The 25,856-nt window shown below is 40.2% G+C and overlaps 1 protein-coding gene across 1 annotated transcript in view; it reads right to left on the bottom strand.

The window, feature by feature from the left end:
• Positions 1 to 25,856, bottom strand: part of arid1aa (AT-rich interaction domain 1Aa) — a 124,348-nt gene that overhangs the window by 31,263 nt on the left and 67,229 nt on the right. Inside the window, exons 5-8 of the mRNA XM_072247339.1 lie at positions 9,435 to 9,675; positions 9,205 to 9,294; positions 3,625 to 3,792; positions 1,757 to 2,069 (exon numbers count right to left, since the gene is read on the bottom strand). Of these exons, the coding sequence (XP_072103440.1) occupies positions 1,757 to 2,069; positions 3,625 to 3,792; positions 9,205 to 9,294; positions 9,435 to 9,675 (812 nt within the window). The remainder of the gene's footprint in view (positions 1 to 1,756; positions 2,070 to 3,624; positions 3,793 to 9,204; positions 9,295 to 9,434; positions 9,676 to 25,856) is intronic.

Consider the following 25,856-nt stretch of genomic DNA (forward strand, 5'->3'; position numbering starts at 1 on the left):
CTTTCACCAAAAGGAGGTCTAGATTATGTACAAAGGAGTAGGTTTCAGCTTCTCAAACCTATTCCCCACTCAATTAGATCACAATTGATTGGTTTCTTAATGTCTTTTAACTAGTGGACACCACAGTGGTACAGGTAGAAGAGCCGCTCCCTTGTAGTTCCAGAGACTGACACTCAATCCTAATTTTGCTAACTGTGTGGAGTTAGTATCTTCTTCCTGTACTGCATGGGTTTCCACCAAGTGTTTTGGGCTCCGCCTGTGCCCCAAGGGCATAACACTGGTAGATTAAATAGCCATGGCGAATTCCCCAGTGTGTAGTGGAAGAACATGATGGCAAACAATGAGAGCGTGCAGAAATGGGATTAAAGCAAGTTAAGTGTAAATGGGTTAGTGCAGATGTGCATTTCTGTGCTCTTCACGATCCTTAATGGCCAAATAAACAAAAATCATTTTCAATTTTTCTATCAAGCCTTAATTCTCGAATAGTAGAGATGATAATGAACATGACTTTGTAGAATTCCTATATTCTTCATGGGTAGTGGTGCCCAAAATTAGTCCTGAAGTCCCAGCTTAATTTTTAAGGTTATGCTCTCTGTTCTGAAATCCTTCACTAGATTAGTCTTACCATCTGCTATTGATAAGCATGCTACACAATATAACAATCACATCCAACCCTTCAGAAACAAAGTATCCATCAATGTGTTTCATAAACTTTATTAGCACTGACATTCTAATGTTTAATATTTTAAAAATTTAGATATTGTATTAGACTGAGGTCAGTATATCTTCTGTTAAGATGTTACTCATCTTTTTGTGCCTTCTTTCTATTCCATCTCTCATTCATAGTATACTGTTCAAACAGCAGTTACTTTCAGTTGAATTTTTGAGCTATCTCAGTCACAGCAGCTCTGGCAGAACTCTAGTGTTATAAAGAACTAAACTTTAAATTATCACTAATGTTGCCAATTTTTTAACAATAGCCATTGGAACAAAAGGCTAGATACAAGAAAAACTTTTCTCATGAATATTGAAAAATACTTAGATGGCCTGGAACTTCCACATACAAGTATAAGTGTGACAATCCATTAATGGTAATGGACTCAACAGCTGCTTTCCCCTTCTACTTTACCTACCTTCAGGATTCAAGGAGCAGTAGTATTTAGCTTGAAAACTAGCACAATGCATTTCCACCTTATACACCTCACATCTCAGTGACTGGATGCTCAGCCTGCTCGAAGTTGTTTACTTGTTATATTTAATTTTTAAGAAATCACACTAATCAATCCCCAGTTTAACTTCAGTCCCAAATCTCCTCATTACCTTTGGTACAGAAATGCAGGCTAATTAGACATCATACAAATACAGACAAGCAGGCTCTAAGATGCCAACCACAATACCTTCCACTCCAATGCAACATTCTTCAGACAAATTCACTTGCGTATCAATTTCTGAGATAGATACGTTTACAAGAAATGATAGTTTAAGTATCTTCTCTACAAACCCATCTCCCATGCCAACAATTTACTCCTGAGCATTTAACACCCCAGTGTTAACTTTAACCAATTAATGTTCTAGTAATTAGTTCTCAGCTATTTGATTAAATTAGACCAGATAACAGCACATCTAATTATAACATGCTAATATTAATAATCTAAAATTCAAACTTTACAGAATATCAATTTCCTTGAAACTCTCAGTTTGTGCTTTTCTCTGATTAATTTGAATCTTTCAGCCATTTTGCTAGGGCTATACTTACCTATTCTGTACCGAATTAGCTGCTGCATGCATTGCAGCGACCGTGTCCTGAGCCTTGCGGTTCATGGTTGGTGGCGGGCACATCCCTGAGGTCATTTGTGCTGATAGGTTTGCTGTGTTCTGGGTCATGTTGCCTCCATAGGGCCGATTACCCATAGCTACAGGTCCTATTCTCCCTGGTGGCATCCCAGCATAAGGTGGTGCTGGACCCTGACCGTGCATTTGGTTGCCAGCAGACATTGCATTCATGGAGCCTCCCAAGCTGTAGTTTGCACTGGACATTGCGTTATAGTTGGGTTGCCTGGGATAGCCTCCTGTTTAAAATAAGGGGATAAACAATTTAAAAAATGACTGTTTATCAGAAGTAAAAACAGAAACTGGTGGAATTAATTAAGTACCAGCTAGAGAGATTGGAATCAAGTTTTTTTATCTTAATAAACTTTTGAAGTGTTGCATTTACCTGGAAAAACTGGAGTCTGCACATTTAATAAAACTACTGTTGATTTTCAAACTCGTCTACTTTCCTGCCTGATCCTATCGTTCTTGATTTGCTTAATTTCCAACAAATGACAAAACTTTGGAAGTCTGACATTTTGCTACCTGATTTATCCAGGGTATGCTGATTTAAAGAACACAATGTGACTCAATCCATAAATATTCGAGCAGGAGTTCACAAACAATGTTATGCCATGGACAAATACCATTAAGCGAGGGGTCCATGGACCCATTCTGGGAACCCCTGTGAGCAACCAGAAAGAAACCAGGACAGTTGAAGAATGTAAATTAGTGATCAAATAAACAACTACTCTCAACTGCAAACCCTTGCTCATCTTGTAAACCTAAACTTACTCCCTCTACCAGCTGCAGCACATATAATGGTTCAGAGCACAAGAAATACACGAAAAACAGCCCAGCGCTCATGAATTTGAAGTGCAACGGATGTAAAGGTATTTGAGGTGGGGCAACACAGTAGCATACTGTACAGCACCACGCTTTACAGTACTAGCAACCCAGGTTCGATTTCCACTGCTGTCCGTAAGGAGTTTGCACATTCTCCCCGTGCTCCAGTTTATTCCAACAGTCCAAAAACATACCAGTTAGGTTAATTGGTCATTGTAAGTTATTCCGTAATTAGGCTAGGGTTAAATCGGGGGGGGGTTAAGAGGTGGCGTGACTTGAAGTGCCAGAAGGGCCTATTCTGGGCCGTATCTCAATAAATAAATACTTTCTGCTTTGGGAGAGGAAAAGGACCTTGTGCTATATATCCACGGATTCCAAGTTAGTGATATCAAGTTAGTTCATCTGCATTTACTTGTTTCCTTTCTCCTTTACTGAACAAATTCAAGTTCATTCATCCCACACCTTTTGGCTAGCTGCTCAACTGAAAGAATATTTCACAGGAAGAAGCTGGATCAAGGGAGGCACACAGCAGTAAGGAAGCAGCTGGACCTACATCTGGTTCACCAGAGCATTTGCTAATGTGGCACGTGTCAGATAACAAGCTTTCAATATAGTGGGGTTAACTTTGTTGCTTTTCAATCTGATCAAACTATTCTTCAATCAAGGGGATTTTGGAAGTTAACAGCCAATGCAGTCACTATCCTCATCACCCCAGCAATTTATTGCCTCTCTATTTTCTTTAACTTTAAATAAAACAATGATGACTTTAATTCACTTCTTCTAAACCTTTTGTTAGAATTCCAGAAGGCCTGTATCCTTATGGATTTAATGCAAATACATTGACTTCTTTAGAGGCAAACAGGTTTTTTTAATGCCTTTCCGTTATCATACAGTCAAGAGAGAGAGTTACATTAATTCACAATGCTGAAGTTTCAACACTTGCATACAAGTTTTGCACATGAAACTCACCTTGAGGTCCATACTGTGCACCTTGAGGTCCATAATTTCCAGAGTTATTTTGCTGATATGGGCTCATTCCAGCATGCATCTGGCCCCCAGATGACTGACGTGGGGATAATGCTGACCCTGTTTGCGGAGAGTTGTACTGAGGCAGTTGTGGGGGTCTCTGCATGTAGCCTGTAGAGAGAGGGGGGGGGGGCCAGAATTTTATGCAGAGCAGAATATAGCTGATTAAGGGTTACATCTCACTGCAAATAATTTACAAAATGCATCTTAGCACCATTTCTAATTGTCCACAAGACAGTGGTATCACTTTCTTGAACCACTTGAACCCACATGGCTGATGGCACAACCACTATACTACAGGGTAGGGAATTCCACTAATTGGAGCCATGGATAAAGATACTGTGATATTTTTGCAGCTCGAAAGGGAAGCCTGCAGATAGTTGCCATCCCATGTACTTTCTGCTTTTGCCACAAATCATGAAGAAGATGGGTTTAGGAGATGCTGTTGACATCATGACTAGTTGCAGCAGTACATTTGGTAGGTAGTCCACATTGTAACATAGTAGGAGAAGAGATCAGTGAATATTTGGTGTGGTGGATGGTGTCTAGATTTTTTAATGGTGTAGAAGCAGCAGTAACCTAGGCGTTTGGAGGATATTTCATTGTACTGCTGGAAACTCACAGAAATTACAGCATTCTCGCCCAGTCTTGCAGCTATCACATTTAACTAGTTGCTCCAATTAAGTTTCTGATCAATATGTTGAGATAAGATTTCACAAGAGCAATAATACAATCGAATGTCACATGAAATAATCAGCACACAATGCCTTGCTATAGGAAATAACTGTCTGATACTGGTGTGGCACAACTGCAGCTCGCCACTTCTCAGCCCATTCCAGACTGTTGTCCAGGTATTGTTATATGTAAACATGTTTATTATCTGTTTGTAATCATTACCTGTTCATTTGTATAATGAAACATGGGTTCTTAATCAGGGGTCCATGGATAGATTCCGGGAGGGATCTGTGAACTTAATTTTTTTTTTCCCATCCATCTTTATTTTCACTAATCTCTAACTGAAATTGAGCACTTCCTTCAATTATTAATGTAAATTGGAGTTTAACTCAAAAAGCCATGAAAAGTTCTGATTTTCCTTGAGAGGAGCTATCCTCTCCTTGTAAAGTGAGTTATGGAAGCTTTAATTCCATTTGCAACAACATATTTTTGCAAATCAGAATTTCCAACATGACCTGTGTTGCTTTGTCAAAGAACACCCCACAGTTTAACATTCTTACTCAAGTGAAGCAACAACAGCCTTCGCACTAATAGGTCTTTAAAATATGATTTTAACTTGCCTGTAATCTATATACTACTAAAACTCTCATGCTCTGTCTGTCTGTTTGTGGCCTGCAATTAGCACAAACGACGCATTACAGCTGGACTTTTTTTGGGCTAAATCGAATTAAAATGCGCTAACTTACACAATGCAGGCAAAGTTCAGGGTTATATATTTGTATAAAATTGCTCATTTGCCAAAAATCAACTGGCTGCCTTTCACCCAAGACCTGATCGGCCATTATGGAAATCGGGATGCCACACCACAACGCATGCGCACGGCCAGCCTCAGCAGCACCCCATGATGCTCACAGAACTGCTTTCACCTTCCATGGAGACCGCAACGCCACACCACGACACATGCGCACAGCCAGCCTCAGCAGCTTGGAGGCTTTGGTGTTACTGCTTTCCATCTTCTATCAAGCTTTGGGATAAAAATATATGGATAGCCTAATTATGCCGCGTGGAAAGAGAAGAGGGACATTATGATCAAGAGATGACACCAAACACCATCAGGAAGCGGCAAGGAGAGGGAGAGAACAACAATCGGATGAGGCCAGGGCCGCACGACTCCAGGATGAGAGAGAAAGAACAAATGGTAAGAGATGAAAAGACAAAGGATGAAAGGGCTGCACGCCTCCAGAATGACAAAAACAGGCAGAGGAGGAGGAGAGAGGAAGGGACAGAGGAGAAAAGGAAAGATCAACTCGAGAATATGTGGCACAGAGTAACTATTGCGAGAGTTGCTGAAGACGACAATGGCCGCTTTCGACGACAATACCTTGACAGAGAAAGAGCAAGGCAAAATGCACGACTCGCATGCCATCACATTTCTGGTGTTGATTCGATGACGAGAGTATGCCCTCACTGTCGTGCCTTCCTATTCACTGGAGAAACCACACATTTCTGCTGTATGAAGGGAAAGGCCAGGATAGGCAATTTGCAGCCTCTTCCTAATGAACTCCTCAATTTGTACAGCAATGATGAACCTATTGCAAACCAGTTCAGGAAGAACATCAGACAATACAATTGCCTTTTCCAAATGACATCCTTTGGTGCCAAAGAAGTCATTCCAACTAGGAATCGATGCAATCCTTCTGTGATTATTCAAGGCCAAATCCATCATTACATCAGACATTAAATTTCAGACCTGACCCAGCAAGCCCGATTCCTTCAAATTTACTTCATGGATATTTAATGTTCATTCTGGTCACATATTTGTCTTGCTATGCATCTTTCTTCTTTAATAAGCTGAGTTTTTCTTCTTTAATTTCCAAATCAAAGAGATAGCAATGGCATTCAGGAAAATTTAATGTTCATTCTGGTCACATCAGACTGCACTACCCTTCTCTCAAAGGGTGGTCCAATGGGTCACCCCGTTGTCTAGTTTCAAATATATAGTCTTGTTATTTAAAGTGTTAATAAAGCACATATATTACTACATCACAAATTTGTTCTTAATATTTTGATAATTGTATTTTGATATAATTGGTTTCTTTTGTAATCCTATTTTATTTTATACATTTCAATACATTATTCTGAGAAGGGGTCCATAGGCTTCACCAGACTGGCAAAGGGGTCCATGGCATAAAAAAACATTAAGAACCTTGAGATAATGTAATTATAACCTCTGCTTTAAATACAGTATTGCTATTGGTAAACAGCTTGCAGTTTCAGGAACCTCATGACAAAGTTACAATGATAGCAAGGGAATACAATGGAGTTACCCAATACACTTAACATTAAATTTATAAACAGTTCTCTGAAGATTGTATCATCTATGCCACTCATTCCCACTCCCAATTTTCTAATAGCAAAACGTTCATCGATGAACAGTTAATGCACAAAGAAAAATTATGCAGGTTGAGTGCACAATCTTTGAAGTAGATAATGAGAAACGATCTCACTGAAACATACAAGTCTCTGAAGACAATTGATACGTTGGAAGTTGAGAGAATGTTTCTCTTGTTGGCATTTTTAGAACTAGGAATTTTGTTTCAGCATAAGTGGTTGCCAACTTAAGATGGAGATCAGGAAGAATTTCTTCTCTCAAAAGACTTGAATCTTATTTTCACCGCTCTCAGGGACAGAATCAATGATTACGCTCATGATGCAACTTGATTGGCTTGCTAAGTATAAGGTTAAGGAAACTGAGAGAGCAAGAAGTGCCGTGGAATCCAAGACTAGATGAAGCTTTGATCTCACTGGATAGTGAAAAGAATTCCAGAAGCCATTTGTTTTATCTTTGCTCCTATTTCTAATGCCGTGTTAGCAAATGAAGATGCTTATGCCAAGGACAATGTTCTAAGAGTCCTTGCAGGCTAAATTAATCAGTTTCTAACAATCACATCTATTTCATTTGTGTCTACATCAATTACAGCTATTGGAGAGATTCAACAGTTCATATGGACAGCAGTCAATGTCAAGAACCCCAAGAGATACTTCCTCCAACCTGATGCTTTATCAGTCTGAGCCAGTCAGCAAATGAAACAGCATATTTAGCTGTGGAGGAATCTAGGGTATTGAAAGGGAAGCAACTGTGCCAGGTGGTTTCCTGCAAAATCTGTGGGATACTTCTCTAACTGAAGACACTAAACCCTGGATGTCGCAGTAGAATATCTATAAAGTAAAATGATGTAAGTGAATATCCTTGTTGGTACTAAATCCTATGCCCAGGTTAACACTGCATGAGTTATTAAGTTTTCTTTTCCTCATTGTGTCCTCAGTGGTATGAAAGTTTTAGACAAGGTGTTGGTACAAGTTAATCACATCATTAGGGAGTGACACAGTTCAAACTAGACAGGGCTATTTGCTTATCAATGTTTTTTTGACTTTTCAGATACTTCATTGTTACAGTACAATACAGTCCAACTTCTACAGCACAGAGACATCCTCTCTGGCCCAACTCAACCACAACTGTGATGCCCATCTATGCTATGCCAACATTAGGCCCGTATCCCTCTACTCCTTTCTTCTCCAGATGTCTGTGCAAAAGTCTTTTAAGCCACATAATAGTACCCACCTCTATCACTTCCTCTGACAGCTTATTCCATATAACCACTATCCTCGATGTTGCAATTCAGATGAATTTACTTATCATGTGTACATTGAAACATACTGTGAAATGCATTATTTGCGTAACAACCAACACAGCTGGGGACAGCTCGCAAGTACCACCACACAATTAAGCACCAAAACAGCGTGCCTACAATGTTCAGCAGAACAACAGAGTACACAAACACAAGCAACAAAACATCAACAGCAAAGCAAGCCCCTTTCTCCCTTCCCACTTTAAAACTATGCCCACTTTTTTTAGATTACCCTTTCTAGGAAAATGACCAACTACCTACCCAGTTTATGCCCCTCAATTTTATAAACCTCTACGAGGTCACTCCTCAACACGTTTTGTTTCTGTGAGAAATAACCCCAGCCTAGTAACTTTCTCATTACAAGGAAAGCCCTCTATTCCAGGCAACACCCCAGCAAATCTCTTCTACAACTTTGCTAATGTTACAACATTCCTCTTGCAGTGTGACAGTGTGGCCTGACCAATGTCTTGTACAGCTGCAATATGACATCCCAACTCTCGTACTTAATAACTCAGCCTACGAACCAAGCAGGCTGAACATGTTCTTTGCAACCTCGTCCACCTGTGTCAAGGTCTTAAAAAAATCCAGATTTTACTTAGCTGATAAATCAAAATTCCTGATTGATATGATGGGATTTGAACAATTCTCAATTGTCCACCCAGACCTGTAGATGACTAGGCTACCAGTTTAACTGCCAAGCATAGTTCACTCTACAGTATAAGCTTGTTCCATACCACACCAGACAGATTGTCAGCTTAGTGCCTGGTGCATACTCAGCCGTCAGGTCTCAGTAGTTCAGGCAAGGACCAATACACTTTTAAAAGAAATGGCTAATAGTTGAGAGAACATAGGGAAGGAAAATCAGTACAATGAAGCTTTGGATTAGAACAGAGACTCAATAGTTATACTGCAAGCATTTATAATTAGAATTCATACGGCTAGCAGGTAGCAGTCAGTGGTAGTAGCTGAAACTGCACTATAACACAACCATACAACTTGAGCTGAAAGATTTGGTGAGAAAATAAAAATTCTTTCAATCTCAATACATACTTTTAAACTATTTCCTTGTAGTAACCAAGATGATAGTGTTGGCATACTTATCAATTTTATCCCTATCGTTCAGTCTCATTTTCAGCGAATGAACTGGCTCTGAACTCACCTCGGTCCTGCCCCATTGCAGATGGATTCATGGTGGGGTGAAGAATTCCATCAGATTGTCCACTTGAAGGGCGGGGTGGCATCTGATTACCTGGAACGTAAAGATTTTACAACTTACCTGTTAATCAAAGTAAGAGGTATCACAACAACATGTGGTGGTTACAGAATTAGAATTACAGGGAGGGAAGATTTTGAAGGAAAAACCAGCAACAGGCACCAACACACACATACCTGGTACAGCTGCTGGGGACAATGGCCCAGACCTGGACTGTGTTACACTAGCTGGCGATCCTACAGGTGAAGGTGATGGGCCACGGATTCCAGGCAGATGTGGGGAAGTATGAGGAGAGAATGGTGATTGCGCAGGGTTACTTTGTTCTCCTTGACTGCTGGAGATTCCAGATGTACTCACACCAGGGCTCAGTGCCCCTTCTGTCCCGGTTGGCAAATCATCAATGGAACCCGACAGATCCTAAAATCCCAAAAGCACCATTAGTACACCTATACTTGTAACAGTTTTTCATCAAATAATCATAAACTTCTATGACGAACATGGTATTTTTAAAAATATTTGTCACATGTACATCAAAATACAGCGAAATGTGCCGCTCGCATCAACAACCAACACACCTGCAAGTGTCACCTTGCTTCCGGCACCAACACAACATGCCTTACTGACATAGCATAACATATCATAGCAAAGCTTACTAACCCTAACCCATATATCTTTAGAATGTGGAGGAAACCAGAGCACCTGGAGGAAATCAACACAGTCATGGGGAGAATGTACAAATACCTTAGAGACAGAGGCAGGAACTGAACCCTGATCTTAGATTGGTGCTGCAAAGCGTTGCGCTAACCACTACATTACCGGGCCACCTTTTAGTTGAGCTGTGTGAAGAAAAGGCTAGACTGTGCATCATGAACATTTTTAATTACACAAAATGCAAGGAAGTTGTATTAATGATTGCAAGTAATAATCAGAACATCTTTACTGCATCTCCTTCAACCCATGTTCTTTCTCTAAGCACAGAAAACGGTTCGGCACAGCCAAGAAGGGCCAAAAGGCCTGTTTCTGTGCTGCAGTTTTTCTATCAGCTCAACTGGTAGAAAACAGTTAATCACAAACATGAGACAATTTGTAGATGCTGGGAATCCAAAGCAACTCGCTCAAAATGCTGGAGGAACTCAGCAGGTCAGGCAGCATCTATGGAAATGTTAAACAGTCAATGTTTAAGGCCAAGACCCTTCTTTAGGAAGGAGCATTTTGTGTGTGTGTGTGTGTGTGTGTGTGTGTGTGTGTGTGTGTGTGTGTGTGTGTGTGTGTGTGAGAGAGAGAGAGAGAGAGAGAGAGCGCGAGAGAGAGCGAGAGAGAGCGAGAGAGAGTGTGTGTCTGTGCGTAGCTCAGAAAACTGTTAATGTTTAATTTGCAAAGATGCTCTACCAACCAAAGCCCCTGATAACATTAGTATTGACCCATGTTCACTGACTGAGACAGAGTCACAATTAGTTTGACGTATTAGCAACATCAAAATAATTCAGCTTAAGAGGCAGGAAGCAAACAAGGGAAAGAGAAAGGTGCTGTGGTAGCATAGTGGTTGGCGTGACGCTATTACAGCTTGGGGCGGAGGTCGGTGCTCAATACCGGTACCCTCTATAAAGTGTCTCTACACGTCCTCCCTGTGGAATGCATGCGAGGGTTATCTCCGGGTGCTCTGGTTTCCTCCCACAGCCCAAAGACGTACCGAGTAGGCTAATTGGTCATTGTAAATTGCCCCCAGTTTGGGGGAAATTGGGATTGCTGGGGCTCACGGGGCAGAGCAGCTTGAAGGGCCAGAAGGGCCTATTCTGCATTGTATCGCTAAATATACGAATAAATTGTAATGACTGAAATAATTTAAATCTTTTAATTTAAAAAAAATCAATGTATTTATCTTAGGAAGTTGCTGCTGTACTGTGAATGCTAACTGTTTTCAGTTATCATTCAGAGGAGGGTGTGACAAATACTATGAAGGGTGTTTGGGGATGGAATGGGGGGGAAGAACTGGAAAGCAGTGGAAACTGAGGAAGGAGGAAGACAGCATTAGGGATAGCATGTTTAAAACATCACTCTTCAGCAGGGTAGCTGCTCAGTATCCCATAATCTTTAATGAAGTAAAGATTACTGAAAAATCTCTAAAAATCTGCCCAAGGAAATATATAGAAGTTAAGCTTTCACTTAGAATTACAAGTCGAAAGCTGGGGTGGGGTTGACAGGAGCACAAGCAGTTATGAATAATCCTGCCACGTTTTAAGTATAGCCCTGGCTGGCACAACCAGTCAGTCTGGGATTACCATCCTGTCAGGCATAATGACATCATCACATCACATTTAAATTACTGGAACTACTTTTTACTTGGTCTTTGAAAATGTCTTCAAAGCACTTGACAACAATTGAATAATTAGCTATCAGCTGGAGACAGGACAAGGGCCAGAGTTAAATCTCCTGTGTAGAAGTTCTACTACAATTACTTGTCAAAGACCTCGCATTGTTGTAAAAGGCAAATTTGATTGCCTTTTACAATTTTATTTTAACTCAAGAATGGAAGAGCTCTTACATCTCACAACGCACCCATTACTACACATAATTTGGACTGTGCTCTTAACACAGAATTTCTTAAAGTGCTAGTAACCCCCATCACCTGTAATCTCCTCAAAAGTCAATCAATCACTTCTCTGCACACAGCTCACTATCTAGTTTAATATCACAAACTCAGAAGAAGGGCCCTGCATTAAAATTGTCCCAACATCTTCAAATCATTATGTAGAACCATAACTGAGGACAATCTCAGGCAAGCCCTCAATTGGCAAACTGCATCTCAGCAGCAGATTAAATCTGCTATAATAATGATGTAAGGGGGCTGCATCATTTTTTTTCTACAGGACATACACTCAATTCTAGTCACATGATTACTCCCTTCCCACAGACCCCACTAACAAACAGAGGCAAAAAAATTCCGAACAAACAAAGAACATTAGGCTACATGAATTAACCTGGTCTGTTTTACACTACACTGGCTGCTTTTTGATCATCTTACAAAATGGTGGTTAAACAAGAGAAAATGGCAGCTGCAAAAGCATATCCTGTACGGAATGCTAAGGCAATCTAGCTTATCCTTGAGACCGAAACTACCACACTGAACCAATACAGAGGTAATAATGCATTATTCGTTAAAATTTAAACTGTTTGCTTCTCCTTAAATCAGCAGCATGGATACAGAAAAAATACATTCACACAGAGTTAATATATAAGCATCCTAGAATAAATACTGAAATCTCATCCCAAAAAATACTACTGCCCTGCAGTGTTATATAAAACTGTTTTTACTATAAGCAAAGTTTACGTTTAATACAAATATTGATAGCACTCATTCAGAATTTGCAATGTTAAAGGTACTACACTGAAATCAAGGAGACAGAAAACACCCAGGATATTTATGCTGACACCAGCAGGAAATTGCATCAAGGGAATCTACTACTGACAAGATTTCACACACACATTCCGTTAACCACAGTGTCATACAATTTGACAAAAGAAGCCACACCAAGAAAATAATTCCCACGCTTTCACATTAGTGTAATGGTCAACAGAAACAGCTGGCACATCCCAATCCCACACTGCTGACCTGGAGTGAATGTCAGTTTCAGAGAGCCTCTCACTTACGTAAAAAAGGATTGCTCTTCCATCCTAATAATGCTTATTACTCAGCCAACATTTACATTTGTAAACAATAACAGTGTGAGTGGATTGGTTTGTCTCGCACGCTTTCCATGTGCTTTCGATTTATTGCCCATCTGCCATTACCATCAAAATACTGGAAGCTATCCAAGTATTTCACACTGAATCTCACACTCCTGGCTGGCTCCCTAACAAAAGCCTTGAGCTTTCTTTTGAAATCCTGCCCAGTTTTATTTCAGGCTCTGACCTGATGAATGAGAGTTGAATACTCCAAGGAGTTTATTTATTCATTCATTTTTTTTTAGGATGCTGTTGCTGCTGGCGAGCCAGTATTTATCGCCCATCAGAAAGCCCTTCTTGGTAGTCGAGGTTATGGGTTTCAAAGATGCTGTCAGAGCAGCTTTAGCAAGTAATTGCAAGAAATTTTGTTGATAGTGCACATTGCAGCCATAGTGTGGCAGTCATGGAGGAAAATTAATGTTAGGGCCCGTGGATGTGTTGCTAAACAAGCCAATTTGTCCTGAATAGGATCAAATGTCTTAATTGTCGTTAGAACTGCATTCATCTTTGCAAGATGAAACATTGCCTTAAATTCCCAATGTGTGAATTTTATATGTTGGAAAGGCTTTGAGCTGCCGAGTGAGTCACTCAGCACAGGATACATAGCTGTGCGCTGAATGCATTAAGGTGATAGCACCACTGCCACTCCCTACACAGCTCACCATACATGCTCTTGTCCCTTATTGCAAGAGTGCACAATGATGCGCGCACGCGCACACACACACAATAACCATACTTTCTATACTCCTAAATAATCCTTAAAATTCAATTACTCCCTTCACCTGGATTAATAACCTGGTATCCAACCAAACTTTAGACTACTGAAAGCCTAAGGCTAGACCTTTATTAATCCCACTCTCTCAATGAAAACCTGTGCCTTCATGATCTAGCTCAGGGGTTCCCAACCCTTTTTGCACTGTGGACCAGTTTAATATTGACAATATTCTTGCGGACCGGCTGACGGGGGTGGGGGTGGGGGTTGCCAACAGACAAGAGTAGCAGTCAGAATATGTTGTGTTTACCCCGAGAAAGACTACCATGACCATGAAGCCTTACGCGGGCACGTGTGCGCATGTGTGTATGTGCGGATTTTTCTCGACAAATCATTTTTGGCAATTCTGTTCCCGGGGGGCGGGGGGTGTTAATCACGACCGGAATATAGGTGATAAATGTCTAATACACTCAATTTCATTTCTAAAAGGGTTTATCTAATGAATTTAATATTAAACACACAGCGCATATTTTCCTCCCATGAATATAGTGATAAGTCAATTATCAGAGGACGACAGGGGAGCTTGAACTAAGTGTTGAACGAACTTCCAGTAGAAGTGGAAGAGGCAGGTTCAATATTATCATTCAAAGAAAAATTGGATAGGTATATGGATAGGAAAGGAATGAAGCACTGTGGACTGAGTGCAGGTCGGTGGGACTAGGTGAGAGTAGCGCTCGGCATGGACTAGAAGGGCCGAGATGGCCAGTTTCCGCGCTGAATTTGTTATATGGTTCTATAAGTCACTTATAAGGCAATAGCACCATAACATTTTAAGTAACGTTTGGATATTAAACACACAGCACATATTTTCCCCATATGAACATATAAAATCATTGCAACGCACCAATATCGCTGAATCAGTGGGAGCCCTGGGCTTGTTTCCCTGCAACAAGACGGTCCTATCATGGGGTGATGGGAGACAGTGATACTCGAAGGGGGTTATGTCCAATCTATTCCGCAATTTAGTTTTCGTTGCATTCATTGCAAAGATATGTTGGAAACAGAAGCAACGTTTTCAGTGGTTTCGTGGCTATCTCAGGATACTTAGCCTTGACTTTGATCCAGAATGCCAGCAGAGATGTTATGTCAAACATACTTTTCAGCCCGCCATCATTTGCAAGCTTGAGGAGTTGATCTTCTTCCCGCGCTGACATAGATGACGCGTGTGTAATGAGCTCGCATGCGTTCAAGCTCGACAGAGTGTGACAGGGAATGAGGAAAGGTGCAGCTGACTCATCGCCAAATCATATCGTTTCCTCGCGGCCCGGTAGCACATGTTTTGGGGACCACTGATCTAGCTTTCCCATTTCCCTCCATTTCTAACATCTTAATTTGCAAGACTTTGTTTTAATCAGCATTTTCAACTCATTACCCGGGTAGGAAAGTTATCAATTCCAAACACTATTGCGACTGTGCAGATTTAAATCTGAACTCCAAAAGGTGAGCTACAATCTGACCCCATGAGCTTTGTACACTGGCATCTAATTGTATAACTGCTTCCCTGATACAGAGTCTGCCCTCAGTAGAAGTCATTATAAAACACATTTCAGAGATATCAATGTGCAGAGAAGGTCCCAAAGCTCATCCCCCCTCTGTCAAACCTAGTTCTTCTAAGCAACCAACTGCAAGATTTGTGGGAGCAAACAGAAAATAGGTCTTGTACTAGCAGGATCTCCCAATCTACAATGTAAAAACATTCAAATGACAGAAGAGGTGGAGGCATCCAACTGTAAAACCAAAATAACTCCAACACAGCCAACAAACAAGTAAGTGCTGGTGAACTCTCAATCTGAATGAAAGGTCATTAAATTGAAATGCTGACACCCCAACTTCATAGGTGTTTGACTTGTTGAATATTTCTAGCATTCGATTTCCAACATTTGCACTTATTAAAATTTTTGAATGAATAGTAATTAACCCAAAACAATTCACATGTTCTTCGATTTTTAACGTGTTGCCTGATTTTAATAGTGCAATTGAGACAAAATTAAGGAAATCAGAACAATTAAGTTCATTTTCAAAAGGAATACACTCTTGCTGAAGGTGGCCAATGCTTACAAATGAGACAAGTGCAAATTAATGGCAAAATCACACCAAGAAGCCCATTTGTTGCATTTTCATCTACTTCTGATTAATGCCAAACTTCACCCATCTTCCACAGCCTCACACCTCCATCCGCCATCATCAAATGTTATGAGGCAACAGCACTGACTTTTCAGTGAAGGAAGTTTAGTCAAACTAACTGCAATCTCCCAAATCTCATTTCCTGAAAAAGGCAAATTATTGAATGCAGGTGCAGACTGATGACACATTTAATCTCTGTGTAGTACAAATACAAATTCTCATGTTAAGAATATTATAAACCCTATAGAACATTGAAGGAGGAGGGGATTTTTGATGACAGTATAAACTCTGAAGGTGCCACCTCTAACAACCTTATTAAATGACAAAGGCTCCTACTCACAGTTGATGTGTTTCTATGAAGATTATCTTTGTCAGTTATCTAGTCACTGAGAGAATGTCTTATCTCTGAATTTAGGTTGAGATGAGTTCCTTTTTGTGCCTTGTTTGATGCACTGGGTGGCATTCTTGCCATTTCTTTAGAGTATCTGTTTTTTTTTACAAGGCCGAGTTGTTAGCTCAACGCTCAACCCAATACAAGCATGCAAGGAGCCAGCCGGATTTGAACCCAGGACCACTCGGTTCAAAGTCCAGTGCAGATGCCACTACACCACTGGCCGGCTAATTGTATTTAGGTGCAAGGGTGCAAACATTGTCTATGGAGCTCAACAGTGATGCCAGGTGAACTTACTATGCTTCTCAAAGAAATAATTTATTAAGAGGGTTATTCTCTTCAAAGAAAACCAGTAATGAAGGATGTAAGACAGTAATGAACATTTTTCAGTAAAGATGTATTTGCTTATCCACACAATAGTGAATACTACAAACCAAAACTCAAAGCCCCTCAAACAGGAACAGCCTATTCTAACTGGAACATTACGGCTCAGGTAGAAGTCGCTCAATGAGCAATGGTTCTGACAGAGAAAGCAGGTGTGGGGTGGAGGAAATAATAGATTAATGCATTCTTGCAAAATAAATGTGCAGCCTGAACACATTAGGCACCTGATGACAGGGGAATAGGAACATCTGGGGTAACCCAGGCAACTTAATAGGATTATGGCCTGCACCTATTATTTCAGTTTAACTTAAGAAAATGGCAACAACTGCTTCTGTCCCCACTCCAATTACAATTGAGACTATTCAGTCCCCAAGGCATGGGTGAATGGTTCAAGAATAACTTAAAGTACACTTAATTCCATACAACAATGGAATATTTTTGAGAGGAACAATCACAGTAATAGGATTTTGTCTACCTGGAACACAAGAAAGGAACAAAATGAAGCCACTTTTTCCATATTTAAACAACTTGGAAATATTTAACTGTCAATTATATACCCAGATTGACTATAGCAAATAAATAGGATATTCACATTTGAATAATTATAACCCTTAACTACTTGGTTCGTACTCCACTAGTTATGAGCTTGAGGCACCGACTATAATGATCATCGTCTACGTGACATAATGCAGTATTAGTAGCCAAACCGCACAACAGTTTATAGCTCAGAAATGGGCTTAGACATCTAAATTTTTAAAAATCTCAGAAAAAAATAGGTGGACAAGACGACTGGAAAGGAGAGGGCATCAAAGAAATAAAAATGCATCCAATATATTACTTCAGACCTACTGAGAGCCTTAGTGTTATCAGACTCAATCAAGGGAGAAATCTCATTGACCAGAAAAACTGCTTCTTAGCATCTGTGCAAGTACAAGTAGCATCCTTTTCCTTTCTGCGCTATCAAATAGAAAGATACAAGCTTGAAAAAAAGATAGCACAGCATTTGCAAAATACAATTGCAGGTGTACTTCAAAGAGTTGTTTACAGCGGCTGACAGTAGACATCAGAACCTGACTGCATAAAAACCAGCAGAGGATGCCAGTCCAGTATTGAGGATATTGTACTTTCCTAAGTGTATCCTTTTGGATGGAACGTTAAAACAAGGGTTTGCCTGCTCTTCTTGATGCGAACAAATCCAAGGGCATTCACCGGTCACATCTGGGTGAAACTGAGCTACAGCTGCAGACAGCCTTATGACCAGGAGTTGATTCTCAGTAAATGAGTGCCATCATTTTAATTATGCTACAGCATAATGTAATAATGAAGAGGCACCGATTTACAAGCAATTTCCACTATGCTATATACAAAGACGTTTATTACCATTTAATATTATAAGCAAGGATTAGAGAATCAAAGACCAGAATGTGATTTTGAACCCTGTAAGAGTTGTCATAGAACTATTGTCAATTAACACTACAGGTAGCCTCAAACTACAGATCACCTACATTCAACATTAAACACACACATACAACATTATATTCAGAAAATATGCCCGTGGTAAACTCAAGAGTTTACAAGTTCAAAACCAACTTCCGAAATCCATTTTATATTCCTTCATATAAAACAAACTTTTCCTGCCACTTCAAATGCACAGGACCTGATTTCTGTTCCTGAGTATATCTTTTACAATGTCATGGAACAAAAAGTCAACATTAACCACTGGAGCTGAAGCCACCATGAAGCAGCTCAGTTTCCCTGCTGGCTAGACCTCAAGGTCAGGCAGCCAAGTACAAATCCACACTCAAAACCACCAGCCACAAAGGAACTACAGAGAATAAAGGGCTCCATCCTTGCGTCTAGCTCCTGCTTTCAATACCAACAAAACCTGCTTTTCAAAATGTTTGTTCCAAGCCGTTGTATGAAAATGAATAAGGAGGGAGAATAGACAACTTGCCCCCTTGAGCCTGCTCTACCATTTCAGAAGAATGAGGGGGATCTCAATGAAACTTACCAAATGGTGAAAGGCCTTGATAGAGTGGATGTGGACAGGACGGTTCTTCTGCTGGGCAAGTCTAAGACCAAAGGACACAGCCTCAGCATAGAGGGATGTCCACTTAGAATGGAGACGAGGAAGAGCTTCTTTAGTGGTGAATCTGTGAAATGTGTTACTACTGACAGCTGTAGAGGCCAAGTCATTGGGTATATTTAAGGCAGAGGTTTGACAGATACTTGATTTGTCGGGCCATGAAGGGATACGGGGAGAAGGCAGGAGATTGGGGCTAAGAGGGAAATAGATCGATCAGCCATGGTGAAATAGTGGAGGAGACTCAATGAGCCAAATGGCCTAATTCTGTTCCTGTATCTTGTGGTCATATTTAATGAGATCATGCCGACCTGACTAGGAAATAGTACATTCAATAAGGCTATAAGATCATAAGCTCACAGTAACACTTTTCCCTTAGTTATCAAGAATCCATATTCAACTGACTTGAAATTACTCTGCTTCTACCTCCCTTTGAAAAAAGAATTCCAAAGACTCAAAGCCCTCAGAAGAGAATTTTTGCCTTATTAGAAAAGGACAACTTATTTTAAACAATGACTTAGTTCCAGATGCTCCTGTAAGAGGAAACATCCAAACATGATCCCTCAAGACCTTCATCAGTTCAATCAAGTCATTCCTCAGTCTTTTATATCTCGGGAATACAAGTCTACCATCTCCAAACTATCTTTATAAGATAACAAATCCATTCCAGGCATCACCTAGTAAATCTTTGGCTGAACTACTCACAGAGCATAAATATACTAACAGGGATAATCAACATTGCACTCAATACTCCAGGTATAGTCTCACCAATGCCCTACATAACTGAAGCATAAACTCCTCTACCAATTAACAATATCATTAGCTTTCTTATTTCCTGCACCTCCACTAGAAGAGTCATAGAATTGTACAAATCTTCTACATAATGCCTATCTGTGCTAACCCCATATTCCTGTATTTGACCCATACCCTACTCATTTTCAATTGGAGTACCTGTCTAGATATCCGTCAAACACCAACTCTTCCTGCCTTTGCCATGATGCACGGAATTTTAGCTTAGATAAGAATGAAGTGATGAAAGTTACACCAGGGTAGAACTTGCACAAGAGAGTCAGAGTCTTGAGATGTTTTGTAGAACAAAGCAATATTGGGGGTACCAATATAGTTTTCTGAAGATGGCGACACCGGAAAGATAAAGTAGCACAGAAGTCATATGGCATGCTTGCCTTCCTCAGTCAGAACACTGAACAAAAGAGTTAGGACATGTTACAGCTATATAGGACACTGATAAAACTACACCCAGAATATTAAAAACACAAACACGAGAAAATCTGCAGATACTAGAAATTCAAGCAACACACAAAATGCTGGTGGAACACAGCAGGCCAGGCAGCATCTATAGGAAGAAGTACAGTCGACGTTTCGAGTCGAGACCTTTCGTCAGGACTAACAGAAAAAAGATAGTAAGAGATTTGAAAGTGGGAGGGGAGGTCTGAAGTGATAAGGGGAGACAGGAGGGGGAGAGATGAAGCCAAGAGCTGGAAGGTTGAGTGGCAGAAGGGATACAGAGCTGGAGAAGGGGGAGTATCATGGGACAGAAGGCTTTGGAAGAAAGAAAGCGGGAGGGGAGCACCAGAGGAAGATGGAGAACAGGCAAGGAGTTATTGTGAGAGGGTAAGAGAGAAAAAAAATTGAAATAAATAAAGTTTTTTTATACATTGTGGGGACCATTTTTGAGTTATTTTCAAAACCTTTGATTTGTTGTTAAAGTACAGATGGTGGCTAATAATATATTTTATTATATGATTCCCCCCCCTTTTTGTTGCTTTTCCTAACAGCTCTGACTTTGGTAGTGGGTTTAGATTTTTTTTCTGTATAACAAAATTATATTTCAATATTACGGTTTAATTTAATTTTTATGAATACAGGGTTTTGTGATTGTAACTGTATTTTTAATACAATGTATTTGGTGCTATTTTATTTTTTTCTTTTGACTTGTATACCTTGTACTCTATCATTCTATGCAGAAACTAATAAAATATTGAAGGGGGGGAATAAATAAATAATTAGGGATGGGATACTCTACTGTCGAGATGAGGCCACACTCAGGTTGGAGGAACAACACCTTATGTGCCGTCTGGGTAGCCTCCAACCTGGTGGCATGAACACTGATTTCTCTTAACTTCCGTTAATGCCCCTCCTCCTCTTTTACCCCATCCCTAATTTGTTGTTTGTTTATTTATTCTCTCTTTCCCTCTCACAATAACTCTTTGCCTGTTCTCCATCTTCCTCTGGTGCTCCCCCCCCCACCCTTTCTTTCTTCCAAGGCCTTCCATCAAATGATACTCCCCCTTCTCCAGCCTTGTATCCCTTTTGCCAATCAATTTCCCAGCTCTTGGCTTCATCCCTCCCCCTCCTCATCATTTTGGGTCTTCCCCTCTCAAATCTCTTACTATCTCTTTTTTCCATTAGTCCTGACAAAGGGTCTCAACCCGAAACGTCGACTGCGCTTCTTCCTATAGATGCTGCCAGGCCTGCTGCCGTTCCACCAGCATTTTGTGTGTGTTGTACCCAGAATATTAGGTGCTTTAAAGGTCGCCATACCATAGGAACGATTCTGCCAGCGTTCTGGAGGGCGTAAATTATGAGACAATAGATAGGCAGGACCACTCTCCCTTCAGTGAAGGAGGCAGAGGAGTGACCATATAGAGGTTTACAGAAATCATAAGGGGCATAGGCAAGGTAGATAATGTCTGGTTTTTTGAACAGTGTAGAAAAATCTAAAACTAGTGGCATAGACTTAAGGCAAGAGGAAAGATCTAAAACAAACCTAAGGGGCAAGATGTTCCACTTAGATCACAGTGGATATATGGAACAAGCTGTCAGAGAAGTGGTAAAGGCAGGTACAATTACACCATTTAAAAGACATTTGGGCAAGTTAATGGATAGGAAAATTTGAGGGGTATAGTCAAAGGCAACTCGCTTAGAAAGGCGTGAACAGGTGGGGACAGAGGACCTGCTTCTGTGCTGTTTTACTCTACAACCTCATCCAGCAGTTCATACATAAATCTAGGCCCTCTAATTTTAAATTTCATACCCTAGGAAAAAGACCAGAAGGTCATCCCTTGGCCTCCTACTGTACACTGCCGTGAGAACAGACGCAACCTTTCAAACCTATCCTTTTGCAACTAAAGCACTCCGATCCAGCTATCGTTCTGGTAAATCTCTTCTGTATTTTCTAACGTTACAGAATTCTTCCTGTAGTATACAACATAACATCCCAACTCTAATACTCAAAGCTTCAGCCTGTGAAGGCAAGCAGATCAATGCCTTCATCGCTATCTTATCCACCTTTGTCACCATCTTCAGTCATCCCAAGGTGTCTTTGTACATCAACAATGCTAAAGGCAATGCCTTTTACTGTACAAATCCTTACCAATATGTATTTTCCCAAAAATGCATTACCTCACAAGTCTGGTTAGCTGCCCAACTTCCTACCTGGATCCAAAGGCAATCTTCTTCGAGACTTCCACCAATTTTTGGAAATCTACTAATCAGACCACCTATATTCTTGTACAAGGCCTTGCAGTAAACCACGTCAATTTAGGGGAAAAAAAACTCTCCATTATCACCCTCTGCCTCTTATCACAAAGCCAATTTTGGATCTAGTTTGCCAATACATGTTAGGAAGGTTTTGGGACCTCAGATCCCAAACCCTTCCCTAACATGTGGGACGTTATCAAAAGAATACCCACATTTTTCTCCATCTTTACCCCTTCACTTATTTAAAAACATTTGCTACCTCCGCATTTACCATTTCCACTACAACACATGTCCCTTCCTCATTCAAATGAAATCCATTTCCCACTATGCAGCTCTTTACTATTCCCGTACCGCTCTTGTAACAAGTGTCAGTTTTTTAACACACAAATCCTTTAGTGGTGTGTTCATTTGATCATATAGTCTTGCATGGATGCAACAAGTACTAGAATATAAAAGCAAGGATGTAATGCTGAGGCTGTAAAAGGCACTAGTGAGGCCTCACTTGGAGTATTGTGCGGAGTTTTGGGCACCTTATTTATGAAGAGCTGCACTGACATTGGAGAGGGTTCACAGGAGGTTTACGAGAATGATTTGAGGATTTAAAGGGTTTTCGTATAAGCAGCGATTGAAGGCTCTGGGCCTGTACTTGCTGGAGTTTTGAAGAACAAGGGGAATCTCATTGAAACCAATCGAATGCTGAAAGGCCGAGATAGAAATGATGTTTCCCTTGGTGGGGGAGCCTAGGACTAAAGGGGCGTCAATTTAGAACACAGATGAGGAGGAATTTCTTCAGCCAAAGGGTGGAGAATCTGTGGAATTTGTTGCCACAGGTGGATATGGAGGCCAGGTCACTGGGTGTATTTAAGGTGGAGGTTGATAGGTTCATGATTAGTCAGGGCATGAAAGGTTATGGGGTGAAGGCAGGAAAAAGGGGTTGAGAGGGAAATGGATCAGCCATGATGAAATGGCAGAGCAGACTTGATGGGCTGAATGGCCCAAATCTGCTCCTATGTCTTATGGTATAACATTAAGTTGTCAGAATATTCATAGATCTTAAAAGGTTGAGGAAACTGGTGCCAACTGGAGCTTTCACAGGTGTCTAAAGGGATCAAGGATATAGCAAGCCTGCATTAATGTAATTGGGCACAAATCAGCTACATTTGAGCTTTTAACTGTGGAACAAACTCAATGGAATGAACAGCCGCTAACTTCTTTGTTTACAAACAGTAAACTTGGTAAAAGCATCCATTCTTATTTCTTCTCATCATACTTTCCTGTCTGCTGACATCACACAAGTATAGCACACGTTCACATGCCAAAAAGACCCATCTTTACAAATCAACCTCGATTTGTCTTGTATCAATTATAAACTAAACCAAAATTGCAGTGACTTAAATTAATCTTAAAGTATGCATCTGTTGCCCAAGTCCTGACAAATCAAGAAATATAACCTTCGTCACAATTTTAATTCAAATACAAAAATAACACTGAAATTGAAAATGAAAGGTATAAAGTACAGTCAGGAAAAGTTTAGCATAGAAACATACACACTCCCCACCCACTTCTCTCTTCCCCAATTCTTCCATTAAAGCCTGGCTGTTCATCCAGATGTAGAGTCTGTTTACATCCTGCTAAGTGATGCCACCACATTGAGTTAGGTCAGCCCTACTAGGTTATGCAAACCAATAATTTACACAGCAATGCTATGATAAAATTCTTATGGAAACAATTTGCAGCAACTATGCAAAATTTGTACATTGCTTTCAGTATGCTTTTACGGGTTTTTTAAACCTGCATGTTGTCCACTAATAAAGCCAACCTGCTGATTAATGAGTGTCTGATAACAGTGGGGCAAAGTTAATTGGAAGTAACTGAAAAGGGGGCAAAAATATGTGCAATTATGCAAAACAATGTTTCCAAAGTTGCTCAACTCAAGACATTTTTGCTTTTGCAATTGTATCACAAGTATAAATTCTGAGAACATCCTCCAATACTCAACCAGGCACTAATGGCCTTGAAAAATGAAAACCAACAAGGCATCAAGTAAAACAAGAATAGTTTAGGTTTGAGGCTTATCTCCTCAGAGATCACAAATAATTCTTGCTTCAATTCCCGTGGAGATTTGAAAAAGCACCATATGATTGATGAAATGCATTACTTGTTTAAATGCAAAGTTGCCTTTAAGCCAGTGTCTAGAAAGTAGCTGAGGTTTAATATTGCTGAAAATCAGAGCAAGTAGATTTCTATCGCATGCTAGCATGCATAATCCATTAGATCAAATCACAGCAGCCCATGTTCTCACTGATACTTTGATTTATCCGTTTTTATAGAAATCAGAAGTTATTTTCTGAAATACTTAAATAATCATAATTAACTATATTTGTGAAATAAACAAAAACTGGAAAATAACTCAAAAATTAGAGCCTCACTCATGGTCCATTCCCAGAATCTGCTCTAACTCGTGAGGAAGTCTGGATATATACCACATACAACAGAAATCAACAGAGCAACACTCCCTCCACTGGTGGCTCTCATCATTGATAGTTAAAACCCAATTAACCATATACCCACATTTTAAATTTGACTCTCAAATGAAATTTTATGTCTAGAAAACCCTGCCCTCTGTGTGTTACAATGTTTGGAAACTAGGAGAGACAGATCTGCTGTTTCACTTGTGATCAAGCCAGATTATGCTGATGGTTCGCCAGCAGATCCATGAAGAACTGACAAGCTGCAGAAGGTGCCCCAATATATTCTAAAGTCCTATAGTTACACAACTGACCTCCTGCACAGGCGGGGAAGTCAGGAATACCCTTATACGAGTGCACTGCACTTAGACGGCAGTTCGCTATGCATAAGCTGGCTTATCATATAGAAAACCAAGCCCAATTAGAAACAACGTCATAGTCTTGGCAACCTTCTCTCCCTCCTGATTTCAAAATATTGGTGAAGTATCTGATCTCTCAGGGCACCTCTGGAGTTGAGATTAATTCTGGATCACCCAGAGTTACACTTCAGCCTTACCCCAGCCAGCATTTAAGCTAAATATAAGAGTTGTTCCTTTTATTTAATATTAATAATTTTCATTAGATACATTTTCAAAAAAGCAGCATTATTTCTTTTAAAATGTAGCAATTGTTTAAATCTATTTTGACTGTCTTTAAATGCCTTTGGTAGTACACAACAGATCAAGATAGTTTGTTTACTCAAACATGAGGAAATCTGCAGATGCTGGAAATCAAGCAACACACACAAAATGCTGGTGGAACGCAGCAGGTCAGGCAGCATCCATAGGAAGAAGCACAGTCGACGTTTCAGGCCGAGACCCTTCGTCAGGATAGTTTACCGTCATTTCTACAGAGCACAAATGTAAAGGGGAATGAAATGATTGTTATTCTGGCTCCAATGCAGAATTTTTTAAAAAAACAATGAGCATAAAGAACGCAATGGGGAAAAAAAAGCAACAAAAAAAGAGAATAAACAACATGATTGAGGTCTCCTGCAATTATGAGTAGACTGTTCGAATGCTTATTTAATAATGAACTGATGATATCGTACAGGTCTCCCAGTGTGTCCTTGGCATGGGGAGGGGACGTAGGCAGCAGTTATAAATTCAACCG

This window comes from Mobula birostris, chromosome 30 (assembly GCF_030028105.1).
Source record: "Mobula birostris isolate sMobBir1 chromosome 30, sMobBir1.hap1, whole genome shotgun sequence".
NCBI classification, from domain to species: domain Eukaryota; kingdom Metazoa; phylum Chordata; class Chondrichthyes; order Myliobatiformes; family Myliobatidae; genus Mobula; species Mobula birostris.